Source organism: Puntigrus tetrazona, unplaced genomic scaffold (genome assembly GCF_018831695.1).
Source record: "Puntigrus tetrazona isolate hp1 unplaced genomic scaffold, ASM1883169v1 S000000896, whole genome shotgun sequence".
Taxonomy (NCBI): Eukaryota; Metazoa; Chordata; class Actinopteri; order Cypriniformes; family Cyprinidae; genus Puntigrus; species Puntigrus tetrazona.
In genome coordinates this window covers 182,501-200,022 of record NW_025048496.1, presented here as the reverse complement: position 1 = coordinate 200,022, position 17,522 = coordinate 182,501, and the positions used below count along the sequence as shown (strand labels likewise).

Genomic DNA, 17,522 nt, shown 5'->3' with positions numbered 1-17,522 from the left:
GACTGTTCCATCATTCGTCCGTACCACACGTGCAGTACGTGTTTAGTACCTTTTTTACGGGTTTTGTCGTCTGGTTCGGGGTTCCTGCTCACCGTCACCACTTTAAGGACGAGTCGGTTTCCTCCATGTTTAATCATGTTAACGACCTGCCGGTGTCCCATCTTCACCACGCTTTGATGGTTGACCTGTAAGAGAAATCAGTGCTTGTTTCTGTGTGATCTGAAGAGGTGAATGGAAGATGTTTACTACTGAGCTGACTTTCTTAATGCGTGTTCCTGGTCTTGTGAATTATTTACTGAATGAATTATTCCAGTGGCGCTCAGCGCTCGGACCGATCTCAGAATATCTCAGCAATCATGGCGTCTGTATTTAAAATCACACACAAGTGAATCATTCCTCCTGAGTCTGTTCTTTTCTTTCAGTGAATTGACCAAACCGTTAATAAACCGTCTGGAACCTTAAGGACCTCAACAGGGTTCTGGATGAAGTGGGCATTTAAATACAATCCTTCAAAAGCAAAGGCTAGTGAGGTTTGACTCATGAATGTATATTACATGTAGGCCGTGAGAACATATGGTTATTTGACCTGATTTCTAAGAGAAGTGCCGGTCGACCTACATTTGTATTACAGTTTCCACCCTATGGCCATTACATATGGCCTAGTTGAGATACAAGAATATCTTTATTTCCAGAATAACTGGAAAAATTTGATTTAAACAACATGGCGATAAAAAAAAAGTTGCCAAATGTACCTGAAAACATCCTGAATTTCAAGACGCTGTCATTTGAACGTTTACTTATTGATTTTTAAAATGTTGTTAATCTTTCTTCTCCAAATCACCAACAGAAAGACTGAACTGTTAGCGAATCAGATGAAATAGAAACGGAGCCAGAATCTGCACATTTCTTCCGCTTTCCATTTCTACAGAGAAGCATGAGAAAGACGACGTCTTCATTTGTGGTGTACTACGGTGACCAGGAGGGGACATGTTTAGTTCACTCAGTTTTATCGTGGCCATGACTCCTAGATTTGTGACATTATGTCTCCCAGAGATCACGTTCTCGAGGTAATGACATCTTGATGTCGTGTTGAGGAAACATTTGATGAGCGTCAATAATAACCCAGGATTATATCAGAGATGGATAAAACTCAGTAATCCACCCCACGGTCCAGTAAACTGATTGTGTCTTTTTATTTAATATTCTTTTATTAATCATACTTGATCTAATATTATTATTAATATTAAACTAACTTGTTAGGGCTTTTTTATATTTATCGTGTATCGCTTCACCTACTAATTAACATTCTTTAAAATGACACTAATATTTTGCAAATACAACAATTATATCAATCAAGTGTTAACTTTACGACAGTATTTATGTCGACGTGTGACGACAAATGAGCATGTTATGTTTTCATTTACAAGTGCACTGCAGTATTTATAATTAAACTCACCAAAGTAAATTGAAATATGTTCATTAAAACTAAATCCACACAGTCAACATAATCAAAGCTTTCTTGGCATGTCGAGCTTTTAGAGTAGGCTATTATTTGACTATTCAGAAGGTTAAGAGATTGAATTAAAGGGGAAAACTGGTATAAACTAATATAAGTTATATAACTAATAATCACTTTCATTTATAAAGCGCTTTTAACAATACAGATTGTAACAAAGCACTATGGATACAATATTATGGATAAAGATGATCAGTTAATCAATCTTTTCTTTCAGCAATATAACATTTTTTGTACTCCGTAACATTTATTTTTGATAAATTTCATTTGAATAAATAATGTAATATTTTCTATAATAATATAACAGTTTCTTAATTAAAAACATCTATCTCTGATATAATTCCCTTTTAAAATAATACTTGATGGCCATGACATAACATGAAGTTGGTCTTATGTTCTCGCGAGCCGATGTCCCGGTGCTGTCGGGTCTCACCTCGAGGAGGAAGTCGCCGGTGCGGAGCCCCATGTTCCAGGCCACGCCGCCCTCATCCACAGACTCCAGGTACTGCAGCGCGGGGAACGCCGGCGTCGGGATGAACTCCTCGATGGGTGTGTCTGCTGCGGAAGACAAAAAACACGGAGCCAGCTTCACGTGACGGCCGCTTTATTTCCCCGAATTAACTACATTAACACGCACACGAAGGGAAGAGGGAGCCGCACAGGAGTGGCTTTCCTGAAATATAAAAGCCTCTGCATGTATTTTTCATGTGCGAGTGTGTAGATTTCAGCGAGTCGCTCCTTCCCTTCGGCAGAGACGCAGCGGCTCACACAAACCAGCTGTGACATCTGACAGTTCCCATAAATCATCCTCGTGAGCAGATCAGCGTACAGTACTCTCTGAGAGCGGGAGCTACTGTACAGACGCCGTGAGCACGCTGCACTTTCAGGGCCTTCGAGCCCTTTCTGAAACATTCAGACGGGTCGGTTAGAAGACGTCTGTCCAGAGACGTGTCTACGGTTCAATCAGAAAGTGTTCAGACACCAGATGTGTTTACTCACGGGTTCAGGACACCACAGTTCATTAATGTGAGCGAGGACAGCTCAATGAACTCAAAAAACTGTGACCCAAAAACATGATCTTTTTCCTCCACAGACTGAACTCAGTGAGTGCTTTCTAACTGATTGAGTAAAGCTGACCAGTCTGGAGTCGCTGGGGAATATTTGTAAAAATAGACAAAAATACTGTCTGGGTCAAAATGATAGATTTTTCTTTTAAGGCTAAAAATCGTTAGAACATTAAGTAAAGATTGTGTTCCATTTCATACATTTCCTACTGTAAATATATACAAAAACTTCTTTTTGATTAGTAATATTCATTGCTAAGAAATACATCTGGACAAAATTAAACACGATTTTCTCAAAATGTAGGCTTTTTTGCTCCCTCAAATTTGTTGTATCTCCCAAAAAACAGTTGTATCTCAGACCAATATTATTTATCATAAAAAACATATGATGGAAATATTATTTATCTTTCAGATGATGTTTAAATCTGAATTTCGAGAAAGTGACCCTTATGACTAGTTTTGTGCTCCAGCTTTTCAACCCGATTCATTACACATTCATTACAACTTTCTGTCGATTATCAAGAATTTATTCTGACTCTGAGTTATTGTCATGTTTTATTACCATTTTTATGGTAAATACATTAGGATAAAATGTGTGTGTGTGTGTGTGTGTGTGTGTGTGTGTGTGTGTGTGTGAGTGTGTGTGTGTCTGTGTGTGTGTGTGTGTGTGTGTGTGTGTCTGTGTGTGTGTGTGTGTGTGTGTGTGTGTGTGTGTGTGTGTGTGTGTGTGTGTGTGTGTGTGTGTGTGTGTGTGAGTGTGTGTGTGTGTGTCTGTGAGTGTGTGTGTGTGAGTGTGTGTCTGTGTGTGTGTGTGTGTCTGTGTGTGAGTGTGTGTGTGTGTGTGTGTGTCTGTGAGTGTGTGTCTGTGTGTGAGTGTGTGTGTGTGTGTGTGTGTGTGTGTGTGTGTGTGTGTGTGTGTGTGTGTGTCTGTGTGTGTGTGTCTGTGAGTGTGTGTCTGTGTGTGTGTGTGTGTGTGTGTGTGTGAGTGTGTGTGTCCTGTGAGATGTTGAACACACTTCAGCATCATTTTAAAAAGCTCAAAATAATACACCCAAGTGTGAACTGAATGTAGTGTTTTCACTGCATCTTCATAATTCATCATTCTTTTGTATTTGTAATAGGATTAAAGTTAATTGACTGATTTTGAAAATCAACTAAAATATAGTAATTTCTATTAAAACGTAGGAGTTAATGAAGCTGAAAGTATTTGTATCTACAAATGACTAATACAGTAGATTTAAAATGTATTGTTTAAATGTGATTAATAATAACACACTACAGTTATGATTACAGTTAGTTTTACGTTAGTCAACATCCAAACACAACAAAGATTATTAAAAATAATTTAATTTAAAATGTAAATGTACATCTTGACATCTATTTCAAAATACACTTTTAAAAAGTCTGCTTAAGCATGTTATGAAAGTCACTGAAGTATCTTAAGTGGCATTTTATTTCTTTAGTATTACATAATCTTTTGCATTTAATTAAAAAATCTACTTTTAAGAATTCTTCATGCAATTAAGCTCTGACATGAAGATCGTTTCTAGTCTGAATGCTTGTTCTTCATCACGACGGGGTGTGTGTGTGTGTGTGTGTGTGTGTGTGTGTTGCATGCCGATGAAGATGATGATGATGATGATGATGATGATGAAGACGAGCTCTCACCTTTAGCTCCTCGCAGCACGAACCCGAATCCTTCGTTCTCCTGCTTCAGTAGAACCACGGTTTTCTGCTCCGTCACGCAGTCGCTGTGGAGGAAATGACGCGCGTTATTCAAGCCCTTCATCATCATCATCCTCCTCATCCTCACCGCCGCGCGGCTCATCATGACGGATCATCGGTATCGATCGCTCGGCGGTGAACGCGCTGCTCGCGCTGTCCGTCATTCCCGCCGGACGCTTCGGTGACGCGACGCGCGCGCGATCCAGCGACGTCTGACGCACGTGTCACAGACGCGCGTCATTCCTCCGTCGCTTCAGAAAAACTAAATAGTTTTTATAAGAAAATAAGGCACACTCCGATTATTATCTGTACTGTATTAAACACGATTCGTTGAGAAGGGATAGGACAGCTGCACGTGTAAAATATCTACCTATAAGTATACACATTTTATTTGTCAAGAAGTTTATTTGGCAATCGTTTACATCTACAGCATAATATTTGAAAGCGTATTTTTTTTTAAATAGCGGCGCATGCGATTTTAACTAACTTTTGTTGCAACGACGCACAGTACGAATAAATAAAAAAACATATTTTTCCATTAAAGATAATAGAGAATTGTACTGGCTCCTTTCAAGACTTTTTATAATGAAGCCTTAGGTTACGATTTTAAGATTTTTTTCTCTTTTCTCTATTAACTAAAGACATATTTTCGGATGTTTTCTGACTGCTGATCTCTGAAAGTCTGAAAGCCCTGCCGAGAACAAGCAGATATCCTCAGATCTTCCAGACCTGGTTAGTGTTTGACTAGTACTCTATGTGTTCAACTTCCTTTGACAAGATTGATAACTAGGGTTAAATCTCTTGAATATTAACTAGGACTCCAAGGTCTTTTTAATGTAGTTGGAGAGTCATAGATAGGAAGGTTTTTCCAAACACATCTGAGTGGACGAATCATATGCAATTTCACTTCTTCATAAAAAGCACAAAACTTTAGTAGTCAAATTCAATTTTTATAATATGGCACGACATTGATATGGTCATTTAATTAATGGCTAAATGTGTAAATTCAGACCCAACGGTTCAAATCTAAGATGCTAACGCTAAAGCTGTGTGGCTTTTTAATAGTGTGATATAGACAGCATCCACTGGATTTCACTCCTAACAACCACTGCAATGAAATCTCTCAAAGACTACTTTGCTTTAAAATATTCAGACAAGCTCATTTTAAAATGGTCAAGATTTCAAAGACATTTACAGCCTCACCATTTGAGTATGTTTTTAATTAAAAACGTCATGATAAAGGTATAGTCTTGTGACATTAGGCATCATTGCGTAATAAAAAAACAGCCTGATTATACAAACTCTCTTCCTTTGTGTTCAGCAGAACTTCACACAGAAACAGGGCGAGAAAGTGAAGTCTGTACAGTGCTGCAGATCCTTGTCTTGAAGGATGTCAGAGGAAGCTATGTCTTCAGTCAGGTCCGGTTGAGGTCTTACCTGTCGATGCTGTCGTAAGAACCGACGGTGAAATGTCTGAAGAGTTTTTTGCGGTCGCCGCGCTCCATTCTGCTCTCTGGTGAACAGATGACAGCATTACATGGAATCATCTGACGAGGAGCCGGAGGAATCTCTGATCACTGAAGAGCACTTACTGGGTCTCTCTCTGTCAGGTTTGACGGGGATCTCTTCCAGACACCTGGCGGGGAACCAGCCCACCTGCCCTCGACAGCTGCCCTCCCAGTATCCTCCTTCACCCACGCTCAGAACTACAGGCAAGAACACACCTGAAGGTCACTTCAAGTATCACAATCAAAAGCAGGTTAACCACGTGTGTGCCAAAACTGATAATCAAACCATTTAGAAAGAATTCTGAATTATCGCTTGAGCATCACTGTATAAAAATGGAAAGTTGAGAAAACCAGCTTCAGCTTCTTGTTTTTGGCTTATGCAACAAACTGTTGAAACTCAAAAATCTCTTGTAAAAACAAGCTAAAACTAAACCTGCTGAAGCCGGTTACCTTAAACTTTTACGTTTTCTCAACTTTTGGTTATATACAGTGATTAACTCTCTCATGTTTTCAGTGTTACAGACACTCGATCAAAAACACAGACCAGCAACCAGAGATCTCATACGCAAGTATGTGCATATGAAAAATAATGGGATCATAAACACTAACAGCATATTTATAAGAACTGCCTGTTATTAAGGAGTGAACTATGGATGCAGAAAGTGGTAAAGATCTGTGGACTGATTTAATCTAACCACTTTTTGCTTTGATAATATTACTGAATATGATCCAGATCTAGTATTTGGTGAAGATGTTTTGCTAAGAACTTCATTTGGACAACTTTAAAGGTGATTTTGTCAATATTTAGATTTTTTTGCTCCCTCAGATTCCAGATTTTCAAATAGCTCTATCTCAGACATATATTGTCCGATCAGAACAAACCAGACATCAGTGGAGAGATTTGACTTCTGAGTGGTTTTGTGCTCCAGGGTCTCGTGTGCATGCAGTGAGCCTCGACCGTGCTGACCTCTGACCCTTTCATTCTTGTGCAGGCTGATTTCTCCTCCAGCTTGAGGTTGGTAAGAGCGGACCACGATGAAATGACGGCCAGGAACGGCGCTGTAGAGCTTTCTCCGGGAGCTCTGTCCACACGGACGGCCATTAGCACTGCCGGAGCACAAACACAGTCAGTCCCTGTCCGCTGCAGGACTGCATTCATACCCAGTACACAAAACATCCAAATATAATGACACACAAGTCCTGAAAAGTCCTGAAAGAGCTCCTTCTGCTGGAAACCATTGAACATGAACAAAAGAACAACCTATAGATGGGAAAAATCTCAAAAAATGTCATCCAGTCAACCAATCAACATTTAAATCAGATTTATCTGAAACAGTAAAAACTACAACAAAATAAGTAATATAGACGTTTAGGTGTCATTTTAAATCAGTGAAGTGGGGTCCTGACCATCAGTTTACTCTAATAAAAATTAAGTCAAGGCCGATTTGTGCTCCAGGGTCACAGATGAGTCGATGTGAAGGGATGAAAGCAGAATGTTTCTGTTGGCTGTCCTACCATTTCTGCAGCGTGCTCTGCTCGTCCTCCAGACTGATGGACAGGGAATGGCTGCTTGGGACGGTTCTTCCTCCGCGGCCCGTCATCTTCCCCCGTCCGCTCGGGTCTCTCTGCATCTTCAGCGGTGACAGACTGAGCTGCTCCGGGCTCATGGCCCTCGTCACCAGGTTATTATCACTGTTGGAGCGCAGCAGAGCCCGAGACACAGAGAGACTCTTCTGGAGAGGCCACACACACACCGGGAGTTCACACGGGACACACACAGAGACACACAGACACACACACACACACACACACACAGAGACACACGGACACACACACACACACACACACACACACACACACACACACACACACACACACACACACACACACACACACACAGAGACACACGGACACACACACACACACACACACACACACACACACACAGAGACACACACAGACACACACACACACACACACACACACACACACACACACACACAGAGACACACACACACACGCTGACATGAAGTTGCAAATTAAAGTCAATAGACTGTCAAGCAAAAACAGTTTGAGCGAATGTTTAGTCTAATAATGACTGCTAGCTAACATGGATTGGCTAGTTAACTGTTTAAGTGTTCCTGTGCATCATAAATACTGCAAACCCTTTACACAAGTTTATTGGCAGCCGCTGATTGTTTAATGAAAGTTTCTATATAATGTGTGCAAACAGTCTCATACAGGAAAAAGTTGGATAGTCTTATGGATTTGCTTGGGAAAATAAAAAAAAAATAACAGTACATACTGTAATAAACTGAACTCAAAGTAGATGTTTACAGTAGACATGGGTTAGTGTGTTCATGGACATTTCAATTAGTACTAGACTACTTTATTTATATGAGCGTGATATACAAGGAAAATGTGCATGAATTACCCGGCAACAGGTTTTATTTTAAAGAGGGAGATGTGAACAAATGTTTCTGTTGCACAATATAGACATGAGTCTACTGACATAGAGGTGGTTATTTTTGTTTTTGAAACACTTTTATTACTTGGTACATTCTTATGCAACTTCCATAAAAACAGCTCAAGCATCTTTTACCAAGTCAAAAAAACTAGTATCAGAGGCTTGAGATGCTGACAGCTGCAGTTGCTAGAGAGAGAGTGATCTATAATAAACCTAATCATTTACACAAACCTTTACGAAAACATTTTCATACATCTCATAATCTGGATTTACTCAGGAAACAAGAAAGAAAATTTTAAATTAGAAATAAAACTCCCCTGATCATTTTCACAGTCAGGGAACAAGGAGGCCTTAAAACAATCAGACTTATTAACAGAACGTGCAAGTAATGCAGGCTGGAGCGACACAGGAGATAAAGGAAGACAAGACAAGGGAACTCAGGAAAACACAAGGCTTTTACACAAAGGAGACCTAATCAGGGAGAACTGAAACAGATGAGGAGTAATTCATCAACAACCATGGAAACAAACGAGTAACTAAAACAAGAGGCATGAACATGATCAAACTCCCAGGCTGGAGCCGACTCTGGTGTACGATCAGAACATCGAGACGTGAGTAGCCCAAGTTCCACAAAGAGGTTCAAACAAGACAACAACGTCATAAATCTGTTCAGGATACTCTGACACCTCTAGCAAAACCAACCAATTGACTCAAAAGAACACTTGTTGGTAATCCCAACTCAGGTACAAAATTGTCAAATTTGGGGCAAGTAACCAAGATTAATGGTCAAAGACACAGCGTGATCATCACACGATTTGTAATCGTGATCACAACAACAGGTAGGTGTGGCAGGAAGTCAAGTACATGACCAACTACAGACCCAGCAACCTCTCGGTCATCGACAGCGATGCCTTACTGGTGGAGGAGTTAAATCACTTCTTCACCCGCTTTGAGGTGGAACCAACGTCAAAACATCCACCAGCCCACAGCGGTGACATTCACATGTTGGAGGTGCACGATGAGAGCCGTGAACCCGAGGAAAGCTACAGGTCATGATGGAGCCTCCAGACAGGTGCTCAGGGACCAAGATCATTAACCAGTCCCTCTCTCAGGCTGACTGAAGACCTCCACAATCACTCCAATCCTGAAGAAGAACACCGTTGGTCGTCTGAATGACTACCATCCAATTGCAGTCACACCTAAAGTGCTTTGAGAAGCTGATTCGGACAGTATAGTATACTATCACTTACAGAGTCAACAGGTCCAGGGAGGATGTCATCGTCACAGTTCTCCACTCGGACCTCGAGGAGCAGGGGAACGACGAGCAGCTGCTCTTTGTGGACTTTAGCTTGGCTTTTAATACCATCCTCCCTGACAGACTGGTGACAAAACTGTTAGACCTGAGAATACCTCACTCCATCTGTTTATGGATTAAGGACTTCCTGTCCGATCACCCGCAGAAGTTGAGAGAGAGGTGAGTCTGCATACCGGGACATACTACAGGAGAAAGCCCATGTTCATAAAAGGGGACTGTGTGGAGAGGACCTCCAACCACCAACACCAGCGCTCCCATCAAAAAATCTATTTGCACAGAAACTGTTGTCCTTCTACCTCTGCTTTATAGAGAGCATCCTCATATACTGTATCTGTGTGTGGTTTTCCAGCTGCAAAGTCATAGGGTCGTCAACACTGACCACAAGATCATCGGTGGAAGACCTGTATGGTTACCTCCGACCCTTCTCACCCCAGATACACTCTTTGCTCCCAGGCAGACGTTACAGAACAATAAAAATTCATACAAATAAACTAAACAATTTCTACCCTAGAGCCATAAGTGCACTGAACACAACCAAGAATTAAACACTCAGTAATTATCTACTGTGTAATCATTTGCTGTGCTATAAGACGGGGTCGTGCAAGGATCGGCAGAAACGTAAATATGTATGTGAATGTTGTGTTTGTTCTTGTATGTTTTTAGGTATGAATTGGCATAGCTTTCTACACTTATGCCTTCATATATTTGTTATATATTGTATTATTGTTCAGCACTTTAAAGGTTTTGCACAGTTTCGTTGTACTTGTACAATGACAATAAAGATCTTCATTCATTCATGATCACAGACTCTTTGGATTGATGGCCCCCACCTAGAGAACAAGAACTAGACTTAAACCCCTTAAAATAACCTCTGGTCTTCACAGAACACATCCTTACGTCCACAAAATGGCAGAGAATTTCTAAAATTACTTATGAGCAACTAATCACTTCTATGCATAAATGCATATTATTTATGTAACCCACACAGTCAACTATCATGAGTTCATTGTGCATGTATTTGAAATAACTATAGAATTGTTTACAGGTTCATATTCATGTTTAGTATGTGTGTGTTTGAATCTCCTGACTTGAAATGCTACTTCTTATTAATTAGTTACAGAAATCATCTCCAAAATTATACTCTGCAAGAGCGGGAAAATTCGTATCACGTGACTGATGAGATGACATGCTGATTTATGAATTGTTAGGATAATCATCACAACACTCCAGCTAAGACATTATCTATTTGGTCAGTACACCTTTTTATGTCCAAAGCTGATTTTAAATACACTCTTTCTTAGTTTGGTCTTGCTCCTCTGCTCTTGGCTTTTCTTCATGCTTTTTGCCATCACTTTTTCATTATTTGAAAGCATGTCCGCTGCTACTTAACCACCATGAGAATAAACTTCAAGCAGCCGCAACTCTGCATCTCCAGGCAACTCCAAAGCATTGTCTTCCCAAGACGTCAACGACTGCTGACCTTCCAGCCAATCAGCAACCTCACAAACCTCTTTCTGCAAGCATGACATCAAAAGGGAACACAAAGGCCACACAAGTACAAACCTCCAGATTCATGCTGAACTGCTGAATGTACTGATGTACCTTTTAATTTATTTAATTAAATGTATTAATTGATTGGTGGTTGTTCACATCTATGTAATTTCACATATTGCTGTAAACTTGGGATTTCACATTTTCATTCTCTTAAACTCATTCTTTCATCACTTTCTCTGAGTTGATGTTATACAGCTTGTTCGGTGATCAGTGATTCTGATCATTCTTATAATATGAAAGATTGTGCTATTTGGAAAACTTCTACTAATAATAAACCATTATCCTGAAATGAAAATCAATTAGTCCTTGTCCTCCTGAACCAGACGATAACGGACAGCAGCTTTTAACGTTAGTGTCCTGATTAGTGTCCTTACATTTCAAAATCGTTTAAATATCTTCTATGATATTTCTTAAGAGGATCCAGTCTATTCATGCCAATGTGTATGAATGAGCAATAATATGAGCACAAGTCAAATTAGACAACTTTACAAGAACACCCTAGCAAACGCTTCCCGTTCTTAATTTCTGAGATCAACTTCCTTTATTGTCGCCATACTGATTTTTTTTGTCTTTTAAGTTTGGCTGATGATGCTCCTTCATCTTGCTTTAACTCTCCAACATCTTTCTAACTGTACCCTAATGTTTTCTCACTTACAGAAACTCCTGTTAATTTAGTTCTTCACAAACAGTAAGGTCTCTACCGAGTCCTCTCTTCACCTCCTCTATTAACCGACATCCAACCAATAAATAAATAAAAAAATCCTCCAAACCCACAGCATCCAAGGAACTACAATAGACCCCGACTGAGCCTGGTTTCTCTCGAGGGTTTTGCTTCCTCTGGTGTGTTTCTCTGGACACACTCGACTGATTGCACGGATCACACACACTTTCATCGTCCTCTTTCATTATCGGAACTGTTTTCTTGTTGACATTGTAAAGCTACTTTGACACAATGAGTATTAAAGTGTTATATAAGTAAAGGTGACTCGACTGTTCATTGAGAAAAATTTTGATTGTTAATGACAGTTTCTAAAATGTAGGTTTAGATATGCAAATGAGTTGGCTAATTTGCATGCATTTCTAGTACAACAGTCTAAACTCTGGATGATATATGAACAAATCCCTCTGTAGAAACCTTCAGGACATAGACAGGAATTAAAATGTGAAGTTCAGTGTGTAAGTGCTTCTGAAGGGAAGAATTATGGCTCAGTGTAGGAGAATAAACTCATTTTGGGAAAACGACGTTTAAAAACATGTATTATGATTTAAATCTATTGACACATACAGATATAGTGCTATAAAATGTCTTTTGGATGTTTTCTTTCCATTAGTCTGAAAAAATCTCAAGCTTGATCGGTGCATGAAAAACAGTGCTTAAATAAACATAAACATCTTAATTTTTAGTACTCATTCATTAAAAAAGTGGAAAATCTGTCATTATTTAACTTCAAAGTCGTAAGACACCAGTCTTCAGGAAACAAAATAATTGTTTTTGTTGAAATCTGAGAACTTCACAGACGGCAAGGATCGAACACGATCAAGGGCCAGGAACAGAGTAAAGACATTATTAAAACAGTGGTTCAGCTGTAGTCTTACAAAGCTACGAGAATACCTTTAACAATTTACATCACTGATGTCAAGAGAAGCAGCTGTACCAGTTTACAATAAAGAAGTTTACCGTCTAACATTAACACAAGCAATCTAAAGAACTGATGGAGAGGAGAGCGAAAGACAAACAAGTGCATAGAGAGAGAAAAAGAAACAATATCAGATGTGGAGTATATAACCTTGTGTGTTTAAATCCTTTCACACGCCGGAACAGACAGCAGGATTTTGAGGGAAATCTGTGAGTTACGTAATGCTTGGAGCAATCAGTGTTTTCTCAAGAACACAGGCTCAGAACCGGGATCAATGAAAATCTGGTGAAAATCCTCTGGCCACGCTCACGGTGACTGAAGGGACGCCTGAACTACAGTCAAAAGAGTTTGTGACATGAGCTAAAACATCTCAACATTACATAAGAGAAGAGCCGAGTCGCTCCACAGAGACCAGCGTCTCTATCCCGACAGAAAACACGACTATCTCCCGCACGGCATCCTCATCCAGGAAAACTACAGTGCTCTTTCTCTTCAAGAGCATTTTAAGTCTCGTTTTAAAGCTGATCTGGGAGAAGAGCGATATCAAGAAGAGCAAGTTGTTAGAAAGCAGAAGCGCGCTCGTGTGTTTTTATTTCTCACATTATATAAACACACATAAACCTCACAGAATCAAACAGCATCAAAAGCAGAAGACACGGGTCACATGATTTCAGAAATCGATAATACAAATGATATAGTGTGAGACTGTACTGCAAAAGGTCTTGAAGTTGCATGCGTTAGACTGTCAAAGATGGCTGTTTATGATCTCCAAGCAAGCAATCGTGATGCCAAGGATCAGGTTTTATTAAAATCAAATTAAACATCATCTTTCTGAAAACGCTTGACTGGAGGTCTTTATTTGCCCTTCTCTTTCCAGATGTTGCGTTGAATGCAGTCGACAAAAAAACGAAGGCTCTTACAACAAAACCCACATTTGAGCGCGCTCAGAAACTCCTAGAGACGAGTAAATCAGCGTAAATCTACACACCTCTCTCTGCTGTGCAGCAGGCAGAACCCATGACCCAAACGATTCCAGTCCCTACAAAATCCCATCCCAGACCAGAGTCCGGAGAGCAGGCGGCCGCCGGAGCTGATGGACGCTGGAAGATGATGAGTTCGTAATCCCTCGCTGCTGTTGCCACTTGCGGCTTTTTTCATTTAGTCTGCAGGACAGCTGTGGGCTGCTCCGGGAAACAATCACGGATTATGCCTCCTCAGATATTTACTTCTGTTCCTTTTGATTGATTTATTCATGTGAACGGTTGCCTGGCTCCGGAATAATCCAGCTCGCTCAACATTTTTTTGCTTTTATGAAAACAAACTAAAACACAATGCTCTTTAGGTCAAGTCAGCATATATGGTAGTAGTAGTTGTTTTCTCTCTCTCTCTCTCTTTTTTTTTGGAAAAGCCCTGCCCTCTTTTGACAGGGTCCAGCGCTGATAATAGACGTGAATAAAAGCAGTGGTGTGTGGAAATGAAAGGTTGTTGTTGGTTTGTGTTTGTGGCGTGTTTTTCAGAGGAGAATATCTTAAGTGCAGCTTCGGCTCTTAATCCTGTAGTTCCTGGGATTAGTTCAGTCATTTCTTTCACATTAAGACGTGCCCTATTTGCCGTCTATAGAGTTTTCTGATACGGGGTGGTTAAATCAGATGACTTATTTGTGGCTCTTACCTATGTCACTTTCTCTGTGCTTCTTAATCAGCTCCGCCAGCTCAAAATTTCCAGAAATGATGGCCACCTGCAACAAAACCAAAGAGACGCCGGCTCTGATTCACATTGTATTCAATGATTTGATTTTAGATATTCAGAGTCAGATCTTCAAGTACCGTAAGCTCAAGTCAGTATAGTCCCATGCTTCACTAGAATGTAGTATCTATGTGTAAAAATGCATAAAAGCAAAAATGAAATGCGTGAAACCTCTATATCTGAAAGATTTACTAGAAGACTTTTTCCCCCAAAATTTGACTTATTATTATTTCTTTATAAATGCGTTGTTTCAACAAAAGGATTATTTTAGATTAAAGATTGTATTTTATTCGTGTTCACATTTTAGAACTGTATAAATATATATATATATACATCGTTGACATTCCAACATATTATTTGTTATATTTCAGTTGAACATATTTTAAATATTAGAATGTTCACGATGTCCTTGAACTTCTGAAAATGTGAGTCATATTTTATGATTACGATCTCAAGAGTGATTTTTCTATAACCTTTAAAAAACTGTAGTTTTTTAGTGTGTTTCCATAGAGTTCATTTAAACGTTGATGTTACATTCTGTTTGTATTTGTGAGCTGATACACGTGTAACTTAGATTATATTGTGACGCTGATACATTGATCTCATGAAGCACGGATCGAACGAAAGCTCCAGAAGTAACCGTGTACAGAGACAGATCTCTGTCTTCATAAACGTATAGCTCAGATGATCCTGATGTCACTGAAAGAACACAATCTACGCTAAAGATTAAGATTACTGTATCGTAACGTGATCTCTCTCAGATTTAAGACAGATTCCCTGGTAATAACCCAACACAAACACAACTAGCTATCTTTTAAAAGGGTCACACTGTGTTTCGTGTGGAGCTGAAGTGTGTGAGTTCAGCATCAGAAACACACACAGAAGGATCGAGACGACGTTCACGTGTGTAAAGTCCATTCGGGACACTTCATCAGTCAGACAGAAAAGAAAAGAGACGCTTCACCTGTTAAACAACCACAAACGTCACACAGTGTGTCTGTAAAAGCCTATGAACTGCACATGGGAACAGCTTCTGACTGATGAGATGTAAAATCTCTGCGGGTTTAGCACTGAATCACTTCCTTGTGCTGTCTGATGTCTTTCTGCTGGGTTTCTTCTGTGAATCATCTAATGTTCTTGTTTGAGAGACTCTGCACATGCGTGCTTGAGCCGTAATCCTACAGCACTTCTGACAGGAGATTTGTACCTCACCATCTGTAGCCTTTAATCACAGTTCATCCACAAACTACTGGAACACACACACACACACACACACACACGCACACACGCCAGTGTGTGTAACCGACTGAAATATATAGTCTTTTTAGTTATTAAATGCACATTTCAAACAGTTGTGTTAGTGATTGATATTAAATAATGCATACTAACCTGTTTATTACAAACCAAGACCAACACATGCAAAGCGATCCGCTTTTATCGGATTCATTTTATGGCAAAGTAACATAATATTCAGTGATATAAATAATAATGCACTCAAGCCAACCTTTTAAAGTTAAAGAACTATGAAAAATGTGTCATCATTTACTCAATTTCCTTGTTCTGTTGAACACGAAGGAAGATATTTTGAAGAAATATTTTTTCTACAGTAGGAAAAATATATACTATTGAAGTAAACGGTGACCCAAAACAGCCTGCTTGCAAACTTTCTTCAAAATGTCTTCATTTGTTTTCATACAGGTTTAGAAATAGTCCGGGATGAGACGAGTGTGCTGAAGGTTCGTGATGATCAGCAGGACTTCACCTGGAAAGGAGTCTGGTTATTGCAGTTCTTCAGCTCCTTGTCGGCTCCTCTGACCAGCAGCACGTGAGCACACTTCTCCTGCAGAGAAACACAGAGACGCCTCGAACATCAGATACAGAGCCTGCAGACACCATCAGCAGCGTGACAACTACACCCTGTACGGCTCAAATGATCATTCTCTTTTATGACAAAAACTATGAAAATGAACTATGAAAATAACAATGAAAATATCAAAATAAAAGGACAAAAACATTATTTAAATTTAAACTTAAATTAACCACTAATTCAGTTCAATCAGAGACCTCTACATAAACTCACACACATCATGAACACACACTGACTGAGGATCACTGTAGTGGAGAGGAGGAGACACACACACACACACACAAACACACACACACACACACACACACACACACACACACACACACACACACACACACACACACACAGACACACACCACACACACACACACACACACATACACAGATTATTCATACACCACAAACATGTATACACCACACTGATTACTGATTAGATAATAGTGAACTACCACGTTCAAATAATTACTATTACTAACTAATTCATTCATCAGTTTCTTGTTAGTAGTAGTTACTATAAGTTACTATAGTTATTGATTAATAATGGAACTGTGTTTTAAAGTGATACCTTCATTAATGAACATGTTGAAGAGTGTTGGGTGAAGAAATATGTATTTTTTTGCCAATTTCAAATATTTGTTGTTTGAAAACTTTGATTTAATAATCTCATCAACTTTATCCCCTACAGCACTTTGTAAAAGTTTGTAATATAATTTATAATATAATATAATATAATTTTCCCATTTCCCTTATGACTGATGTGTGTGTGTGTGTGTGTGTGTGTGTGTGTGTGTGTGTGTGTGTGTGTACATATATACAGGAGTATTAGTGTCACCTACTGTCAGGATGTGAATCTGCATTTTCATTAAAATTTGTTGTTGTAAATTTGATTTAATTTCTGAAATATGAGCATATTAGCATTAGAACTGTATACAACATTTTATTATAATGAAATGCTTTGCATGTATTGAATAAAATGTTCAGAATGTGCCAAAAGTAAAATATGTTGATGACGTGGCTCTATGGACTTTAAGAGCATCTACAGACATTTGTTCCGTCACCATTCCACAAACAATTCATGCATTTTTTCTAAATAAAATGACATGAAATATGTAAAAAGACGGCT

The 17,522-nt window shown here is 39.3% G+C and overlaps 1 protein-coding gene across 1 annotated transcript in view; it reads right to left on the bottom strand.

The window, feature by feature from the left end:
* The window catches only part of shank2a (SH3 and multiple ankyrin repeat domains 2a), a 33,155-nt gene that overhangs the window by 7,446 nt on the left and 8,187 nt on the right, over positions 1-17,522 (bottom strand). The window contains exons 9-20 of the mRNA XM_043233570.1: positions 16,295-16,372; positions 14,458-14,524; positions 9,892-9,944; positions 9,769-9,777; positions 9,531-9,659; positions 7,329-7,555; positions 6,781-6,920; positions 5,898-6,011; positions 5,743-5,818; positions 4,249-4,331; positions 1,950-2,074; positions 50-185 (exon numbers count right to left, since the gene is read on the bottom strand). Coding sequence (XP_043089505.1) covers positions 50-185; positions 1,950-2,074; positions 4,249-4,331; positions 5,743-5,818; positions 5,898-6,011; positions 6,781-6,920; positions 7,329-7,555; positions 9,531-9,659; positions 9,769-9,777; positions 9,892-9,944; positions 14,458-14,524; positions 16,295-16,372 — 1,237 coding nt within the window. The remainder of the gene's footprint in view (positions 1-49; positions 186-1,949; positions 2,075-4,248; positions 4,332-5,742; positions 5,819-5,897; positions 6,012-6,780; positions 6,921-7,328; positions 7,556-9,530; positions 9,660-9,768; positions 9,778-9,891; positions 9,945-14,457; positions 14,525-16,294; positions 16,373-17,522) is intronic.